The 20,123-nt window shown below is 44.7% G+C and overlaps 3 protein-coding genes and 1 long non-coding RNA gene across 4 annotated transcripts; 2 read left to right on the top strand and 2 right to left on the bottom strand.

The window, feature by feature from the left end:
• Positions 1–29: 29 nt before the first annotated feature.
• On the bottom strand, positions 30–1,141 carry LOC120705150 (peroxidase 1-like). The gene is made up of 2 exons (XM_039989647.1): positions 923–1,141; positions 30–809 (listed from the first exon to the last, which is right to left on the bottom strand). Exons 1-2 carry the CDS (start codon positions 1,139–1,141, stop codon positions 42–44), a joined length of 987 nt encoding a protein of 328 aa, XP_039845581.1. The 3' UTR covers positions 30–41.
• A 4,568-nt stretch (positions 1,142–5,709) lies between these two features.
• On the top strand, positions 5,710–7,099 carry LOC120703552 (peroxidase 1-like). The gene is made up of 2 exons (XM_039987665.1): positions 5,710–6,041; positions 6,166–7,099. Exons 1-2 carry the CDS (start codon positions 5,817–5,819, stop codon positions 6,931–6,933), a joined length of 993 nt encoding a protein of 330 aa, XP_039843599.1. The 5' UTR covers positions 5,710–5,816; the 3' UTR covers positions 6,934–7,099.
• Positions 7,100–9,244: 2,145 nt separating this feature from the next.
• Positions 9,245–10,485, top strand: LOC120703551. Its single transcript, XR_005687074.1, has 3 exons — positions 9,245–9,565; positions 9,678–9,755; positions 10,167–10,485. It is a non-coding gene; the product is annotated as an uncharacterized LOC120703551 (long non-coding RNA).
• A 1,935-nt stretch (positions 10,486–12,420) lies between these two features.
• LOC120705149 lies at positions 12,421–14,972 on the bottom strand. The gene is made up of 8 exons (XM_039989646.1): positions 14,777–14,972; positions 14,345–14,502; positions 14,082–14,225; positions 13,813–13,968; positions 13,558–13,733; positions 13,253–13,470; positions 13,078–13,175; positions 12,421–12,749 (listed from the first exon to the last, which is right to left on the bottom strand). The coding sequence occupies exons 1-6, from the start codon at positions 14,931–14,933 to the stop codon at positions 13,434–13,436; spliced, it is 828 nt and encodes a 275-aa protein (XP_039845580.1). The 5' UTR covers positions 14,934–14,972; the 3' UTR covers positions 12,421–12,749; positions 13,078–13,175; positions 13,253–13,433.
• Between the last annotated feature and the right edge of the window lie 5,151 nt (positions 14,973–20,123).

The raw sequence follows: 20,123 nt of genomic DNA, 5'->3' as shown, positions 1-20,123 counted from the left end.
ACATGCATTGTACCTACACCTGCAGTTACAATCAAGTTCGTCTAGTTGACGATGTAGCACTTCTTTCTGATCTCGCCCTGGGCACCGGTGAGCACGCCGACGTTGCCCATCTTGATCATGGACTCACCGAAGTCCTCGAAGAACACGTCGTCGAACTTGCCGGTGGCGATGCGCTGGACGTACTCCCTGGTTATGGCGTCGGCGAGGCGCGCGGCGTCGGACTGGAAGAGCCCCCGGCGCTTGGCGACATGGCGGTAGTAGCTGGTGTCGAAGGTCTTGTAGCTGCCGGGGTCCATCTCGGACAGCATGGCCATGTCGTCGACGCTCTTGCAGCGCGTCCTCAGCCTGTCGGCGTACTCGCTGTCCAGGGTTGGGTCAGCGCTGTAGGCGCTGCTGAAGTTGCAGAGCCGACCGGCGTACGACGAGCAGTGCGCCGTGCCGAGGGTGTGCGCGCCGGAGAGCACGACGAGGTCCTTGACGTCTAGGCCTTTGGAAGCGAAAATCTTGGTGAGAAGCGGGACGTCCCCATTGGCGGGCGGCAGCTGGTCGGCTGCCTCGGTTGCGCGGGACACGCTGCCGTCTCTCCTCCCCAGCGCGACGGGCCAGAAGGGGCCCTTGGCAAGCACGACGGCGTCGCGCGCCATGAGGGTGAGGACGTCGGCGCAGGAGACGGTGTTGGGGCAGGCTGCCTCGAGCTTGGCCTTCACCCTGTCCACGGAACCGAAGCCCCGGAGGCTCTTGTTTGGCTTTGCATCCCTCTCTGCCAGGTTGCCTTCGGTGGAGTTGAGCAGGACAGAGGCGTCACAACCCTGCAGTTTCGAGTTGCATTGCAAGCATTGGCTGTTATCAGTAGTTCAGTACTCAGGCCGACTTGCTGATCATGGAAAATTTTTTCAACAGATGCTAAACAAACGCGACTTACCCTGACGAAGCAGTCGTGGAAATGGAGCCTTAGGAGCGGGCTAGCGAGGTTGGGCGCCGCTGAGAGGATCTTCTCCATCTCCTCGCGGACGATGGCCTCAACGTTCGGGCATGTCTTGCTGTAGTAGCCGACTTGCAGCTGAGCCACTGCTGACGAGCTGAGCGCAAGAAGCAAGAGTGCCAAAGGTATCAGCATCATTGCACTAGGCTTGACCGCCATGGGATCGAGATCAGCCTTAACTGAGCGATCACAGCAAGAATGTTCTAGAAATCTAGGATAAAATGACTGGGGGCCGTGTTTAGATGTTTTGCAAAAAAAATTTGCGATGGAATCTTACTAATTTAAAGTACTAAATGAAGTCTATTTACAAAACTTTTTGCACAGATGGGTTGTAAATCGCGAGACGAATCTAATGATGCTAATTAATCCATGATTAATCAATATTTAGCGGATGATTACTATAGTATCAATGTTGCAAATCATTGATTAAGTATGCTCATTAGATTCGTCTCGCGATTTATAGCCCATCCATACAAACAAGTTTTGTAAATAGACTTCATTTAGTCCTTCATGCAGTTGAAATATTCGATGTGACGTTTTTTTTTACGGGGTGGGAACTAGGGCCTGGATGATATGGATGACAAGGCAACTCGCTCCCTGCATTTATAGAGGTTCTGCTTGTGCTGACTTGCTCGTAGACAGTGTCTGACAACCTGTTCCTGCGTTCATGCATGTGCTAACTGCCAACATCCATCTCAACATAATCGCCGACGTAAAACAAATTCACGTTATTAGGCCCCCAAAAACTTTTCTATAGTACATATCACATCGAATCTTCAGACATATGCATAGAGCATTAAATGTAGTTGAAAAAATAACTAATTACACAGTTTAACTATAAATGACGAGATGAATCTTTTAAATCTAATTAGTCCATGATTGGATATTAACTACCAAATAACAACGAAAGTACTACAGTACCAAAAACTGAAAAATTTTCGCGAACTAAACAAGGCTTAAGGTCAATGATTTATAGGATTGACGTGCAACAACTAAATGAACAGGTCAATGTTTCAGGTAGAGGAGGAACGTAAACGGCACTGAACGAGGACGGTTCCTGTGCGCTTAGACCGTAACATGGCATGTATATATGTAGGTGTTCAATGATCTCACTGCCCACCTGGCTACAGGCAAGTGGAGGCAAATATGTGTTTCCTGTTTCAGTTGACAAGTCAACGTTTTGAGTATTCGAATTATGAAGCCGTATACAAAAAATCAGACAACAATTTTACATATTCAATTATTGGTCGAAATTGAATGTCTTTTTATATTAAATCAAATCAATGATTTTTGTAATAAGAATAATCAAGAATACGACTTTTAGTAAGAATGTTCAACTTCAAAAATAGTTTTCCAAATCTTAATTCAATATTTAAAATTTCTGTTGACGACCAAAATTGGCAACAAGACCAGGGAGCCCGAAAACTCCAGATAAACGCCCAGATACTCCGGGCACGGGTTTGGACGTCTAAACTTTGGCCCGGATACTCCGAACATAGGCCTGGATACTTTGGACCAATTGGTCTGACCGGTATAAATGGAATATGAGTGTAATTAAAGAAATTTATAGATTTAGATTTGTAAAGAGATTTCTTGCAGGGAAAAACCTCCCCATCCTATAAATATAGAATGCCACGGCCGATAAGAGTATTCAATCGATCAAATATACAATTTTTATCTTTTTGTTTTGCCCTAGTTTTTTCCAATCTACTACTTGTTGTTGTTCCTCTATTGTCTCTACATCGATTGAGAGAGTTTCAGATGGCCTGCCGACCCTAGAACAACCCTACGTGCGCCTGTCCTGACGGGTTCTCCTGGGCAAGCATTCGTTGGTTATCGTCGGCTGCTCGGCGATCACCGGTCTGATCGGTCTACACTACTTGTGTGACCGGTCTGAATAGCGGCACTGTAATGTGCGCCTCTGCTTGCTGCACGCACTAGTGCATCTCGTGTGTTGACCCTAAATTTGCGCCAACAATTTCAAAACATGGAAAATCATTTTTTTATTCAACTTTCATTAACTCAATACGACGTCTGATCCTGCTTCTTAGCCCCTAGTGGCATGGCGTGAGACCCAGAATTCTTTCTCTTCCATCATAAATCCAGCAATCACTTTCGTGACATCCCTCCTCCTCAAGTACTCAGGATTGTAAATCCGAACATGCTAATATCTGAGCTAGCGAACGACTTCTATTAGCTCGCATCCCGGCGCTCCGCTCGTTTTTCTCCACCCCTGACCCAACTCAGTATAGCTCACGCTCGGGGCTCAGCTCATATGCTGGGCTGCCAAAAATTACAATGGCTAGATACAACATCCTTGTCTCCCTTGGTATCCCTTCGCTCTCATATTGTCAGATATGATGGATGGTAGTTTTAGGGTGTCAATGGCATACGTGCCTAGCGGAGTCGGCAGGCATATATAATCCCTCTCCCTCTATATCACTAAACATTGATCTTCTTTATGAATCTCGGCCAGAGATAGGCCTGCAACCAGTGGCGCAGGGCGGAACACAGTAGTCCCAGTTGGTGGCTATAACCGGGTGTTTAGTGGTGCAGGGAACACATTAGTCCTAGAGATAGGCCTGCAACTAGTGGCGGAGGGAACACATTAGTCCCAACTAGTGGCACGCACGCGGATTTCACTTGAAAAAATTCGTGACTTGTGGAGCTGTCAACCGAGACTAAATAGTTCATGCACGGGTTAATTCAAAGTTAAAGAAAACATCCCACCCCAAGTCACATATGTCGGTAAGGTGGTAAGTTGCGCAATCTAAGAGGTCTTAGATTCGAGTCGTGGTGCAAATATTTTTTTTTCTTGCATGGACCATTTAGTCCCAGATGGAACTCGGTTCCCACACCTGGGAGTGAAGGGGGTTAGGAATGGTTAATACGTTCCCTTTTTTTTAGTAGTGTATCAGCTTTTCTCTTTCCAATTATTTTTTAAAGATTTTTTACAATGATTGAAAAAAAGAGATTTCATTACTGAGGTCGGCCCAGAATGCCTCCTATATTTCGTCTTTCTCAGTCAGCTAACGGGGCCACAAGCCCACAACAAACCACCCTGCGGCCTTGCAACTGCTCTCTGGCTGCTTGGATTGAGCTCTTATGGCATGGGCTTTGATCTATGTATTTTGACAGCATCTATGTATTGTATTCACACGTTTTGAAACCTCTCTATTCATCAGTATACAGAGGGGTCTGCTAATTGAAAAAGAAATAAGAGATTGTTTTTTGAGAATTTTTTACTGTTTTGTGCAAAATTATTTCATGATTTTATGAAAAGCTTTCCAAGATTTCTTAGGAATGTATTTTTTTCAATTTCTTTTAAAAAAATCTTTAGAGTTGTTTTTTCTGAAAACATATATATCATCTCTATAAAACTGATTGCCTCTAGTTATTCTGTATAACTCTATCATCTTGAAACTCTGATGAGCTGATAGAAACGTAAAAATCCAGGTAAATTTAAGTTTGTTTTCCAAATTTTTGCAATTATATTTATAGTCAAATTATTCTTCTTAAGTTGATATATATAGTGAGGTTTGTGTGTTTAAAATTCAGTAATTATGTTTTAAACCTCTCATTTTATTTGAGTCAAAGGTTGAAATTGTGAAGCAAAAACTAAAGGTTCATATATAATCAGAGTTGAACAATATATAACATTTTGGAGCTCAACATTTTTGGACGAAAATTGATTACCCCCATATTGCAAGTCGAGCAACGAGATGCTGCCGCGGTGAATGCTTTCAACCCATACTTGTGTTGTTGATGTTCCACGGGGGAACGTGCTATGGAGTATGCGACAATGCTGGCTTGGCGAGGTTGTTGGTATATATACGTGCTTACGGAGGGATAATCGAAGCATTTCCTGCTGGTCTGTTGAGCACGAAATAAACATCCCACTTGTTCACGAAGTTTCTGAGCAAATTTAGCCTGGTCTAGCTCCTACATTGTCCTTTGCGCCGTCCGCACACAAAGCCCAGCTTTTTCTTTGATCAAACCGGTAAGCAATGCAAGCAATCATCCGGATGTTCACTCTCCAAACTAACATTCCCCGGCCGATGACGCGCAAGAGCCAAAGTGGCCACGGTCAACCTGTACCGGCCAGTGCTGCGGAGAACATGTGATCTTTCGTAACGTTCACGTAGGTTACGCCACGACCAGATGCCGCCACCCAAGAATTCCTCCGCGCCACAGGGCCATCCATCTCCACACTATCATATTCAGCTACGGCCCAAATCATTGGCGACTCACATGGGGTGTTATTCCCCATTTCCCCTCGATGCATTATATATATAATATATATCTATATGATCCCTCAATTATATTTGTATATATGTAAATATAATCTTAATCTAAAAAAATGTAAATATAATAACTTGGCGACGGATAATTGTTGCAAGCTGGGTGTGGCTGGGCTTCTCACGGTGTAGATACGAGCCATGTTACGGTCGACGCGGCCGTGAACTGGCGGGCCTTCATCAGCGCCGCGCCGCCTCTTATCTTCGTATTGACCTGCTCGCTTGGAGCCAAGCGTCAACACCTCCATTCATCAGGACGTGCATTTTTTTCCCTTCCTTCTGTGGAGGCGATTGTCTGTTGAGAACTTGAGATGGCAGTTAGCATCACATGGCTTGCGGGCGCATAGGAACAGGTTGTCACGCCACAGCACACGCAAGTCATGGTAACCAGGCAGCTGCTAGGAGCAGCTGTATAAATGCATCGAGTTGGGAGGACGACATGTCCATCCATCCACACATTGCAGCCCTTGTTTGATCACTTGCTAGTCAAAGCATTCTTGCTTGATCCGCCATAAACAATCTGAGCAATCAGTTGCATGGTTATGGCGATCAAGCCTTGTGTGCTGCTAGTGTTCCCTGTGGCCCTCCTGCTGCTAGCAGGAAGCTCGCCGGCGGCGGCGCAGCTGGAGGTCGGCTACTACAGCAAGACATGCCCCAACGTCGAGGCCATCGTCCGAGAGGAGATGGAGAAGATCACCGCCGCCGCGCCCAGCCTCGCCGGCCCGCTACTCAGGCTCCACTTCCACGACTGCTTCGTCAGGGTAAGTTACATGAACATGTACTATTGCCATGCCTAGTAATTCATGTCTGCACCGTATACCACTGGTCGATCACCATGGAAATTTAGAACTGACAGAACATTGCGCTTACAAATCAAAATTGCAGGGCTGTGACGCGTCTGTCCTGCTCAACTCCACGGAGGGCAACCTGGCCGAGAGAGACGCCAAACCCAACAAGAGCCTCCGGGGATTCAGTTCCGTGGACAGAGTAAAGGCCAAGCTCGAGGCTGCCTGCCCCAACACCGTCTCCTGCGCCGACGTCCTCACCCTCATGGCGCGCGACGCCGTCGTGCTTGCCAAGGGCCCCTTCTGGCCCGTCGCGCTGGGGAGAAGAGACGGCAGCGTGTCCAGCGCCACGGAGGCGGCCGACCAGCTACCGCCGGCCAACGGAGACGTCCCGCTGCTCGCCAAGATCTTCGCCTCCAAGGGCCTCGACCTCAAGGACCTCGTCGTGCTCTCCGGCGCGCACACCCTCGGCACGGCGCACTGCCCGTCGTACGCCGATCGGCTCTACAACTTCAGCAGCGCCTACAGCGCCGACCCAACCCTGGACAGCGAGTACGCCGACAGGCTGAGGACGCGCTGCAAGAGCGTCGACGACAAGGCCATGCTGTCCGAGATGGACCCCGGCAGCTACAAGACCTTCGACACCAGCTACTACCGCCACGTCGCCAAGCGCCGGGGGCTCTTCCAGTCCGACGCCGCGCTCCTCGCCGACGCCACCACCAGGGAGTACGTCCAGCGCATCGCCACCGGCAAGTTCGACGACGTGTTCTTCGAGGACTTCGGTGAGTCCATGATCAAGATGGGCAACGTCGGCGTGCTCACCGGTGCCCAGGGCGAGATCAGAAAGAAGTGCTACATCGTCAACTAGAGTATATCATCGGCTTCTTGCTAAAGCCATGATGTTTAGTTGTAACTGCACGAGACGATAGGGCGCATGCCTCTCTCGTTTTGTGCGCTATTCATCGCTGTATTGCGTTCATTATTGTTGTTGTAAATTCATTCTTCCTATGAATAGTGTCAATGGTTTTTGCCCGTCAAACAAGTGGTAGATAAACTAGAGTGTAGACACGTTATATATCGCATATGCAACGGTGAGTTGGTATATCTAAGATACTATAGAAGAGCCAGCGATTTAATAAGCACACGTACTTATAGAACATCTTAATTGACCTTTGTGCTATAAATTATTACGTTTTAATATTTTTTTTGCGAACGTTTTAATATAATAATGGAAACAATTCCCATCACCTATCAAATGATGTACACAAACTTGTTGCAAAACAAAGATGAGAGTTCAAGAGAAAACGACGAGCCACGTGATGGTTGTATTAAACATAACCAACAAAATTAAACTAGTGCGATGTTTTATTTTACATTTACGCACCTACTACTTCGTGAAAACAGACAAGAGAGTTGTTTTTTTAGTTGCCGTGCATTCAACACATTTACATTTGAAAGAAGTTCCACAATATAACTTTGCTCTGCACGTATTTTCCTCTAGCAGTAAGCTAGTACTCCCTCCGTTCCAAATTATAAGACATCCCAAGAATCTTGGAGAGTCAAAGCAATCTCAAGTTTGACCAAGATTATAGATAGAGATATAAAGATTTATGATATCAAATTGATGTACTATAAAAATATAAATAATAAAGAATCTAATGGTACTTCGTTTATATAATAAATATTATTATTATATTATATAAATTTGGCCAAATATAAAAAATTTTAACTCTCCAAGATTGTTGGAATGTCTTATAATTTGGAACGGAGGGAGTAGTAATCAAAACAATGCCTTCATAACTGTATCACACTACACAAGATTTGAGCCTGGTAGCACCAGTGCTGCGGCCCATATAACTGCTTCCGGACTCATACTTCATGGCCCAATTAGTAACTCCGCGGCCCGGCCCAATAAGTAACGGCTCCCTCAAGCCCTGTAGGCATCGCCGATTACATTTGATCTGGGTGCCCTAGAGACGCCTGAAAAAAACAGACACTACAAGAAATATGAGTATCCGTGACGAAAATCTAAATGACGAAAAACGAAAATGTCATAGAATAGCTGCCATTCTGTGACGATTTAAGCAATATCGTCACTAATCTAAGGTAGACGAGTACCTTAATGACGAACATGAATTTTCGTCACAAAAGATGCAACAATCAATGACGATATGACAAATTTGTCATAAAATATCAAATAGTTAGTGACGTTTTTGTTTCATGATAAATGTAGGTTCGTCACTAAATACCAAACATCACAAACTTATTCTTCATTTAGCCTTCTAGGGAGAGTACACCTTTGAAGTCCTAGTCTTCCCTCTCAATATGATTAAGAGCTAACATTACTTCTTCACACTAAAATATAACAAAACCTTATTTCATATCTTTGCTTACATAAAAAAGACTATTAATAGTTTTACTCAATAATACTATTTTCAAAAGGACACACTTCTTTTCATATGTGTGCGAGCAACGACGAGCAATAGCGGCTACTCTAGGATGGTAGGGATGGTTACGGTGCATGCATCTTTTTTAAGGTCCCAAAAAAGTTTTAAAAATGAAACGAAAGAGGTAATCCCATTTAGTGTTAACTGACATCGTACATTCATAGTTATCATATTGACTAGCAAGCTACATTGATACAAGGGCCCTGTTCGGAGAAATAGCCAAGAGTTATTTTGAGGGCTAAAGTTTAACTCAAGAAAATAGCCCTTAAATGAAATAACCCTCCTGTTTGGCTCCCTTTTGGCCATTCGGAGGGGCTAAAAAATAACCCATAGATCCAAACAGACCAAGGTGATTATTAGTTCAATTTTTTTATTAGTATTTTTCACTAGGTCTATTTGATAGAATCATTTAATTTGTTAGTAGTTCAATATTTTTGTGATACAAGGTGATTATTAGTTCAAATATTTTTTAATAGAAAAATTCTTAGGCAAAATATGAGTCCCATATTATTTTCAGATAAAAAAGACAGACATACTACATTCGGCACCTAAAATTTTGGCGGCCAAACTTTTATTTTGAAAGTTTTGGCGGCCAACCTTCCATCCGTCAGAACTGAAAATACCCCCGCTATCTCCTGCGCGCGCAGCCTTCAAAATTTGGAATCCAAGCGCTCCTGTCCACACGTTCCCTTCTTATCCCTTCGTCGCTCCCTCGTCTGTTCTCTCTCCCTCCTCAGTACCAAGAACCAAGCACCACACACCCCCAGCACCAAGAACCAAGCGCCTGGCCTATTCCCCAAGTTCCATGCCTAGCGCCGCTGCGCCGGCGCACGCAGCGGGGTGATGCCCTCTGCCTGCCTCGTCGCTCTGGCCTCCATCACCGCCAGCCTCAGCCTGTTGCGCAGCACAGCATGCGAGCGGACTACGGCGAGGTGCGCACACTGCTTGCTGGGGCCACACGCAGCGGCAAGAATGGGTACACGGCCGGGCTCCCGGAGTACTCGCACGCCATGGCGGATGGCTACGTTGGGCGCAAGGAACGCCGCCGAGCAGGTGCTCAACTTCTCCCAATCCCCCCAATCCATTGCAACTAATTTCGATCTTTAATTTAGATCCAGTTTCTTTCTTGGCTCATGAGTCACGATATGCTCTCTCCCTGTGACAGGATTTGGAGTTCGGGTCATGTCCAATCCAAGCTGCCCTTGACTTTGTCCACGATTCAAGCACCGCCGGCAGCTTATAGGTAACAATCACTCCATTCGCCCCAAATCTCTATTGCTTCTTTCACTGAGATGCCATATGTGCGTGAGATGCCCCAAATCTTAGGAATTCATAGATGCATTTCCTTAATCTCCTCTCTGATGACTGAAAGAAATTTCACATATTAGTTAAAAGGCATCATTAATGTGACATGTCGTGAAACTAGATGTTCTGTCAAGCCAATTGGCTTCCATTGATTTACTTCAGTTGAAGCTTATCTCATCTGAAAATCAATTTATGTGACTTCTATACAGCTTTTCATGTCCTTAATTAGAGTAGATATCCTTTTTTTTTCAAAGGAGCGGTGGATTGTGAAACCATGTTACAGCTATATTGTGGTTTCTTGTCTTTTCACGTATCTAAACATGCAACTGATTCATGTTTGTGTGAGCAGGGAAAACCATGCAGAGTGTCGACATTCACATGGTCAACATCAGTGGTCAACCATGTTTGCGTTAGCTGCACACTGGAATCAACTACGGCAAACGATGATTGCGGCCACCATCTTTAGGATCATTTGTTCACACTGTCCTTTTTGTGTATATTTATTTGTATATGGTGGTGAATACTTGTGACCAAGTGCTGGTCTTGTATAAGTAAAAGAATTCTAGGATGATTGTCTAATATATATATTTATTCTTTTGAATGGTTTTCATTTGTCATCTACGTGTATTTGGATAACCTTTTATGACAATGTGGAGATATTTTCGTCACAGAATAGCTATGTATGCAGAGGATTTGTGATGCTTTGGCGATATTGGATGATAAAAAATATCGTCATAGAATGTATAAATTTAGTGATGATAATGTAATCGTCATAAAATACATTACATGATGTTATAGAAATTGTCATAAAGTATGTTTGAATGACGATAAGTGAATCGTCACAAACTAGTTCCATTCTATGACGATTTTGTGAAGAACGTCACCAATACTATTTTGTGACGGTCGTTCTATGACGATTCTCATGACGCAGGCTAAATGTCACTATTAAGCTTCTATAACGAAAACCCATATTTTTTGTGATGATAATGGATCATCATGGATAGTCAAATCTCTTGTAGTGAGAGATCTTGATAAAAGAAGGTAGAGTGGAGCCATGAATTTCAATTTAATTCCCATTCCCTAATATAGGAGAGTTCACTAATTGCAGTGGGCTGAGTGGACACTGCAGTCAGTAAATTTTCCATTATTTTAGGGAATTATTGAAGATCAAATCTTGTTTGGAGCTTCAAATATAGTTCTTGTAACTAATATGTGCAACAGATTTGGGGTAGATACTTCTGAATTAAGAAATTGTAAAAAAAGGCAAAAATTCAGAACAATTGACCCTGCTTACTGCCATGGCGGGCTCAATCATTTTTTTATACTTTATATATTATATAAACCAGCTTACAAGTTCACCCTCAAAAAGCAAAAAGAACAAGCAATGGCGGCTGCGGCTGGTGGCTGGTGCTGATTTATTTTGAGAGTAAAATATTGTTGGCTGGCTGGTGCTGGTGGCTGTTGCTAATTTGGTGTGAGAGAAAAATACTGCTGACTGGTTCCAGCAGAATAGAGTGGCTTGATCCGAAAGGACACGCACACTTACAGCCTCCACGTACCCGAACACGTGTAAGAAAAGTGCAAAAGTGCTAGCCGAATCGCTAGATCTCCACGACGGTGACCAAAACGCGGTTGAGCACGCCGCCGTTGATTACCATCGTTTCATTAGGCAGTTGAGTGCTATTTTTTAAAAAAATTCATCAGACGCAATTAGTTTTGCAAAATAGTAAAAGAATAAAATAAAATAAAAAAGAAAATACGTCTTGTTGCTGAGGTGTGTGGGCTGGGATAGCTGCTGGGCTGTGGATGCTGCGTTTTGTGCCAGAGGGGTCACAATTGATTTCTTTTTGGGCCTGGGTGCGGCAGCACCCACATGGGTGGCAATGGCGGCAGGTGTATGGACGCAGTAGGAGACGTCGGCTAGCGGGCGGGAGGCGGACGTGGCGGCGAAGATCGCTGCAGGGACAACGAGCAAATTGGTAGGAACAATAGAGATCGATGGTCGCGATGGGTGGCACCCTAGGCTGATAGAGAGGGAATCTTTAATCTCACCGGCGAAGTGGCGCTCCTTGGGCGGTCGCTCGACGTGGGCGGTGGCCTTGACCACCGCGACGTCGAGGTCCTTGCGCTCGCGGCCGTTGCCGGCATTGGCGCGCAGTGTGCGGCTGTTCCTGCGCTCCATGCAATGCGAGGGCCACCGATTAAATCAAATCAGAACGGCGGGGTGCGCGCGGCTGAGAGGCACTGCTTGCCGCCGCTCAGCAGGCCCCCAGCCGGTTCCTCTGCCGTTCAGCCTCTGCATTTGAGTCACTAACATGGATCCTATCCTATCGCGGATCTGCTTGCTCTCAGGACAGGGCAAAATTTTGGAACCATCCTCGCCGGAAAATCCAAAGATGACACATGCATCTCAGGATCAGTACAGTGGGATCAGAAATTCTCCCCCAATCGTGGGGAAACTCTTATAGGATCAATGGATATAACCTGAATACTAGTACATTGGTTCAATAAATAAAACCATGTCGAATTCAGAGGATTCCACCAAGCAGCAACGCAATATTCCCATAGTCGGAATAGATGGCACGTCAGAAAAATGTATATTTCCCAAAAGCAATGTGGCATCGTTCCAAACAGCAATACGGATTCTACTTCTACCAAGCAGCAACGCAAATGGAATGCAGAGGTACAGAACTGGGCATGATAAACCGGGTACGCATGCAGTTCACATGATGAGCCAACTCGGTATTTAGAATTTGTCTAAACATTCACTGACAGGAGACGAAGCGGCATAAAAGTACTGGACTGGACTCTCTAACACGACTAAACTCTTGGAGCCACAGCAGCACTAGGTTCTGCTGCCCAAAAGCAGCCTTATGCTTACTCCAAAATCCTCGTAGGAAGTACATCCCGCTTGTGGCTTCATCCATTTGACCTGCGAGTAAAATAGTTGGATGGAATCATGTCTGACATCAGGAAAATTAAATGGTGGTAATAAGGAAACCGAATTACAACAATGTAAAAAAAATACACCAAACATGGTAATGAGAGCCATTGTATCCACTCCTATGACAACGAAAATGATCAACAAAAATACTAAAATGATCAACAAAAAAGTGGACAATATACTAATTGCACAAGGCATGCAACAAGATAATTAACCAGCATTCCATAACATGTACACTGTCTATTCCATAACATAAAGGCACTGTTGTGTGCAAAGACTTTGTAATTCGAAACATTTCATCTGGCTCTCCACTAACCTCAATCAGCATTCCATAACGTGGCTTGATCTTAGCTCCACCTTATGTTCCATACACTGAAGTAAGGCTTTCACACTTTTCGCTGACAACTGTCAAGCCTGTCAAACAACGCATGTCGCTAAGGCCCTCCACAGAACAAAAGGATCATAGGAGTACTGATATGATGTGTTCTTACCAGCTTCACCCTTTGTACCATTTTCATAGTCCTTCAACATCTCTTCTCCCGCAGCTTTGACTTCCTTTTTGTCCTCTCCAACTTCCTCTGGAGAGTCTGTCTCATCGTTCAAGTTCTTGTTCATCTTCTCATTGCCCTTTTCACCGTCCTGGCCATCCATTTCCTTTCCAGAGTTTCCCATCTAACTGGATCCTTCAGAGTCCAGACCTCCACCAGTACTGAACCAATCAATGCATGAGAATAATCAAATGTCACTAAACTGATGCAATCAAGATGAACAAAATCATTTATTATTGAGAACCTACCCTATAGGTTTCTCTGTTGTGTCAACACCAGCATTACAAGCAAGTTCTTGCTCAAGTCTGGTCAAAGAAGCTGCAATCCTTCCACGAATGTGATGAGAATCAAAATAGTCCAAGACTACACTAGGGCTCCCACTATATACTGAGTCAAGAATGATCTGAACCTCTGTTGCAACACCCTAATACATCGTTTTTGCAATTGGTTATAAGGAGCTTGTTAGCATAAAATGAATAGTACCACAAGGCACAGGCACATACCACCATGACACCGGCAGCAACGGCAGATTCAGGACCCTTGTAGAGCATAAGATTTGAGGCACAACGCCGGATCTTGCTGCTTAAGGAGATCGTTTCAGAGATCTGAAAACTACGACTCACAAACTCGTACATCAACCTAGCCTCCATTCTGATACACTTGGAACCATCATTTGCAATGCGTGCAAAAAAAAGGAGGTTATTATTCAATTATTACCAGAACTAGGTGGACTGGTATATCACAGTTTGGTTAAAGTTTGTAACAGGCATACCAGCAAGGCCGCAGCTGCAGCAGGGTATTCATCGTCAGATTGGACGAGATTTGCACGTTTCTGTATCTGGGAGCTCAGGGAGATGCCCTCAAGACCGAGAAGTAGACCGCAGCTCCTGATAAGCCTTTTCTCAAACTCGATACACTAGATAGGATTGGTTCAGTGCAAGCAAAATTTAGTCAGAAACTGGATCGATAAAACAAGCGGGACACGCCAAAGTTGTTTTGATCTTGCAAAAGCAACAAGAGGCAAGAGGAGTTTACCCGTTTGGCTGCAGCAGGCAGGGCATCCTTGCCAGCAGCAACTTTGGCAGCGTTGTGCTGCAAATACTCCTCAACGTACCTTTTATATTCGTGCCAAACTAAAGTACCATGAAGGTTGGCCAGCAACCTTTCCCATCCCCATGCTCTCTCAAGAAGATCTTGACATGACAGCAACGACGAAAAGTAATTAGATCTCAGAATCATAGGACGAAGAAAACGCAGCGACAAAAAGAACCCTTCGAATTATGGACCCAAAATCGCAAGGTGGGGGAACCACATAAGAGTATCCACCATATCTCTGTCAACAAAAATTAATTTTATTCCTCTACATGGCTTCAATCTAAAACCAGACACACAAGACACAAAAGAGTAAACATGTAGATCCCAACCCAAGCTCCAAAGGCAAGGAGAGGACATCAAGAAACAACATACCTCTGTACCGGATTATCGATACCGGCGGTACCACCAGCATATCGTCATGGGAATTCTCCTTCATGTCAACCCACTCCAACATATCGGATCTATGCGATTCGGCCCAGTAGCTCGAATCGGCCGGCATCTCCGCAGGGGACAAGGCGGTGTGCTCCATTCTAGGGCTTCCTAGAAGAGGAAGGATGCGGCAGGGTGGGGAAAGCAAAGACGAGGCGGCGGCCTCGGTTTTGAAGTACTGAAGCGGGGGCAGAGTGGAAGGAAATCTTCATCATTGGGCGCTGCATCTGAGGGACCGAAAGGCGACCAGAGGGGGGTGAATGGGAGCCGATTAAAATTTCTTGCAATCAGAAAGAACGGTTTAGTCCCGAAGTATACGCCCAACCCTAGTGTCCTAGGCACAGTGTAGAATAGTTATGGAGGAGCTACACCAACACAAGAAAGCTCTAGGAACAAACAAGATCCAACGCGGAAGCAAACACCGAAAAGCAGCGCGAAAAACAGCAAGGTATATAGCGCCTGTTGATCCGACGCACAAAAGATTGAGTACGTCGGTCAAACCGATGATACAGAGCCTGCAGCGATCAAAAAGTGGGCACCAGTTGATCCGACGGATGGGTTTGAATAGCGTCGGTTCAACTGGTGTAACACACCGGATGATCCGACAAAATCAAAACACCGACGCCGGTGCAGTTGTCCAGAGGGATCACAAACCTGAGATTCCAAGCATCGGTTAAACCGACGTAACGAAAATTCATACACCGGTGCAGTTGTCCAGAGACACTGCAAAACGAATCACACTGAACAACGGTTGAACCGATGCTCAGAAATTTTTATACGTCGGTGTAACGAGTCAAACAGCAAGCAGAGAAGTACTGGCTCGGTAACAACGGTTGAACCGATGCACATGAGAGAAAATGCATCGGTGCAACCAGACGCAAAGCAGAAAAACCCTAACATGCGAAAAACCAACTCACCGGTTGAACCGGCGCAACATATCCCAAGTGTCGGTTTAACCGGTGATAGGTAGAAACTCAGCCCGACGCAGAAACAAGTTTTTCAGCCCGCGATCTTCGGAAAACTTGGTGATTGGAGGATCAAATCGATTCTAAATCTCACCAAATTTTGCAGGCACGATCACAAAAGCCTTGTGAACATACCCACCAAAGGAATCGACGATTCACTCCATGGTTTGGGAGGAATCGAGGAAATTCCGAGCAAGAACGGGGTTTTGTCTAGAACTCAAAAATTTCGAATCGAAAGAGATCGTGAATCCTAGGCGTTTGGCACTAAGTAAAGAGCGATGGATTCACCTCAAAGAGCCCTGAGAAGAACTACAATCTCGTGCTTCATGATCACACAAACAAAAACCAAAAAACATCACAAACAAAGCACAAGATGAATGAGATTGAAAAGAAATCAAATCCCCGGAGGGTACAAGGAGGGAAGGGCCTCATTTCCCATTCAATCTCAGTACAAAGACTCAAAAATCCATACTCCTAATCCTACCCCTAGAGAAGAAGAGGAAGAACAGAGAGGAAGAGGAGGAGGACACCAGAGAGGGGGAGGTGGCGTACTGTCCAGGCAAAAGGAGAGAGAGAGGGAGAGGGGGCATTTAACCCCAACAACTCTCAACCCAAAAGACTAAACTACCCCTAGAGCTGAAAATAAACTAGAATACCCGTAGGGGCAAAACCGGAAAAGATACATGGACTCATCCGACGGCCGATGTTCTCTCTTCGAATCGAAGCCTTCTCCGCGATGTCGCCATGTCGATGAAGATCCGGTTCGCGGTTTTGGAGGGTCCGCGCAACCCGGGTAGGTGGCTGGTTTTGAGAAAACCGCCAAAACTCCACGCGCGGGATGATTCCCGCCTCCACGCCGTGGCCCTAGACGCCGTTCCTGCCTCTGTGACACCTCTGGTGTCAGTTTAACCAAAGCCAGGCAATTAACATAATTTCACACACAAATGAGCTAAGAAAACTTAAATAAGAATCCTATATCTAGTTTTTGCAAACTTGTGTGTAAATGTATGAGTGCAATGTGCTTGAAAAACAATAATTGGTACCCTTTTAAACTAAAATACACCTTTCATAATGACCTATAAACTTTCTATGCAAATCAAATCCAAACTGGAAAGCCCTCAAATGCAAAGATCAATGGAACCATTCTTTGATTTGTGAAGACACTGTTGGAGAAACGCACATTGGTACCAGCACGTTAGTGCCGGTCAAATAGGAGCCGGCACTAACGTGCATGAACCGTACAAAGCGGGTACGTTAGTGCCGGCTAGAAACTCCAACCGGCACTAACGTGCCATCCCCCAACGGTCAGCCCGTCTGCCACAACGGTCAAAAGACACGTTAGTGCCGGCTGGTGTTACTAGCCGACACTAAATGTCCACACTTAGTGCCGGCTAAATCCACTAGCCGGCACTAACTTGCCCCGTATAAGCCAGGCACTCCTTCTTCCCCAGCCCGACCATTTCATTTGGCCGAGCTCCTCCTCTCTCTCATGGCGTGTTAGAGGGGAGGTGCTGCCCATTTCCCCCCAAATTTGTGAGGATTTCACCCATCCAAGTGCACCAAAGGTTAGTAGCTTCTTCCACTCTTCTTTCACGGTGTTTATTCTTTGTTTCATGCTTTCTAGATAAAGAAAATAGTGATATTAAGGTTGAGGAAAAATGAGCATAATTTTCCAATTTATTCATTAATTTGAGTAAAATAGAATCGATTTGTTACTTTTTAGAGAATGTTTTCTAGATAGTTTAACTATGACACATTTAGAGTAATTTTTTTGAATTATTTCACGGGGACATGTGTATATGTTATTATGCAAAATTTTAAGGATTTTAAGGATGAGGAAAAATGAGCATGATTTATTAATTTGTTCATTAATTTGAGCAAGGTAGAATTGATTTGTTGCTTTTTAGAGAATGATTACTATATAGTTTGACTATCACACATTTAGAATGAGTTTTTTTGAATTATTTCATGGTGACATGTCTATATGTTATTGTGCCAATTTATTTTGCTATTTAGTTTAAATTTACTAGATAGGTGGTCTATGACACATTTACATTTTTTTTGAATTACTTCATAGTAACCTGTTTTTAGGGATAATGAGCATGATTTTTTTTAATTTGTACAGATGGACCGGCAATGGATGCACGGAAGCCGGAGCACCTCGGCGTGGATTCAGGGTTTAGATTCTTTTCTCAAAGCGGCAATGGCAAATAGGTCGCCAAAGGGTTTAATGTGTTGTCCATGCAGTGTTTGCGAAAATAAAAAGGAATTCCGAAAAAGAGATACTCTATGGAATCACCTGGCCTTGAATGGTTTCATGAGTAACTATAGTCTTTGGACTAAGCACGGCGAAGTTGGAGTTATGATGGAAGATAATGAAGAAGATGACGATGGTGATAACAATCTTCCAGATTGGGCATGGGTTCATGAAGCAGGTGGCTTTCAAGATGAACCAATGGACGAGGGTGAAGCAAATGTTGCACAAGAGGAGCCACCTGACGAGCTAGGTCAGGCGTTACTTGATGCACAGAAAGACAGTGAGACTGTGAAGGAGGCATTAAAGTTCGAGAAGATGTTGGAGGATCACTAAAGGCCGTTGTTCCCTAATTGCAAACCGGAGCAAAAGAAGTTGGGTACCACGCTGGAGATGCTGAAATGGAAGGCAACTAATGGTGTAACCGATAAGGGATTTGGTGAGCTATTAAAGATTGTAAAGAACATACTTCCTGAGGGTAATGAACTGCCGTCAACAACATACGAAGCTAAAAAGATGGTTTGCCCTCTTGGATTGGACGTGCAGAAGATTCACGCATGTTCTAACGACTGCATCCTGTATCGCGGTGAATACGAGAACTTGGAAGCTTGTCCTGTTTGCAGCGCATTGCGGTATAAGATTAGGCGAGATGATCCAGGTGATGTTGATGGGCAGCCGGTATAGAAGAGAGTTCCCGCAAAGTTGGTGTGGTACTTCCCTATAATACCACGTCTGAAGCGCTTTTTCAAAAACAAGGATAACGCTAAGTTGATGCGGTGGCACAAAGAAGACCGTAAGGAGGATTACATGATCAAACACCCAGCAGATGGGTCCCAGTGGAGAAATCTTAACCGAGAGTATCCTCAATTTGACAACGACCCAAGAAATATAAGATTTGCTCTAAGTACTGATGGAATGAATCCGTACGGTGAGTTTGGCAGCGCTCATAGTACATGGCCTGTGACCCTATGTATGTTCAACCTTCCTCCTTGGTTGTGCCTGAAGCGTAAGTTCATCATGATGCCGGTGCTTATAGAAGGGCCAAAAGAACCTGGCAACGACATTGATGTGTTCCTGCAACCCTTGATGGATGATCTATTACTACTCTGGAAAGAAGAAGGTGTACATGTGTGGGATGAGTATAAACAGGAGTCCTTCAACCTCCGAGCTTTGCTTTTTGTATGCATCAATGATTGGCCTGCACTTGCAAAACTTTCGGGACAGTCGAACATGGGATACATGGCCTGCACCCACTGTTATGATGAGACCGATAGCATTTATTTGAAACACTGTAAGAAGTGCGTATACATGGGCCATCGTCGATTTCTTCCAACCGATCACCCCCTAAGAACCGAAGGGAAGCATTTCAAAGGAGAGCCCGAAACTCGTCCTAAGCCTCTATTTCGTAATGGAAAGCGTGTGTTCTCGATGATCAAGGATGTGAAGGTAGTATTTGGAAAGGGTCCCGGTAGGCAACCTGTTCCCAAGGATGACCAGGGACATGTTCCAATGTGGAAGAAGTCTATATTGTGGAACCTACCTTATTGGCAAGTCTTACAGGTTCGCAACGCAATTGATGTGATGCATCTGTCGAAGAATCTTTACGTAAACCTACTAGGATTCCTGGGAGTGTATGGTAAGTCAAAAGACACATTGGAAGCAAGGCGCGACATGCAACAGCTAGCTGGACGAAAAGGCTTGCAACCCGAAAAGAGAGACAAAGGATGCCACTATTTAAAACCTGCCAGCTATAATCTGAGCAAAGAGGAGAAGGAAAGTATGTTCGATTGCTTGAACAGTATCAAGGTCCCGTCTGGGTACTCCTCAAATATACAGGGCATAATAAATGTGAAAGAGAAGAAAATCCAAAACTTGAAGTCACATGACTGCCACGTCCTGATGACACAACTACTTCCGGTTATACTGAGGGGTGTTCTACCGGAAAATGTGAGATTGGCAGTTGTAAAGCTTTGTGCGTTCATGAATGAAATTTCGCAAAAAGCAATTAATCCAAATAATCTAATAAAGCTGCAGAAAGACATTGTCGAATGTCTTGTCAGCTTCGAGATGG

The sequence above is a fragment of the Panicum virgatum genome, chromosome 4K (genome assembly GCF_016808335.1).
Source record: "Panicum virgatum strain AP13 chromosome 4K, P.virgatum_v5, whole genome shotgun sequence".
Lineage (NCBI taxonomy): Eukaryota > Viridiplantae > Streptophyta > Magnoliopsida > Poales > Poaceae > Panicum > Panicum virgatum.
This window is presented reverse-complemented; position numbering and strand designations above follow the sequence as displayed.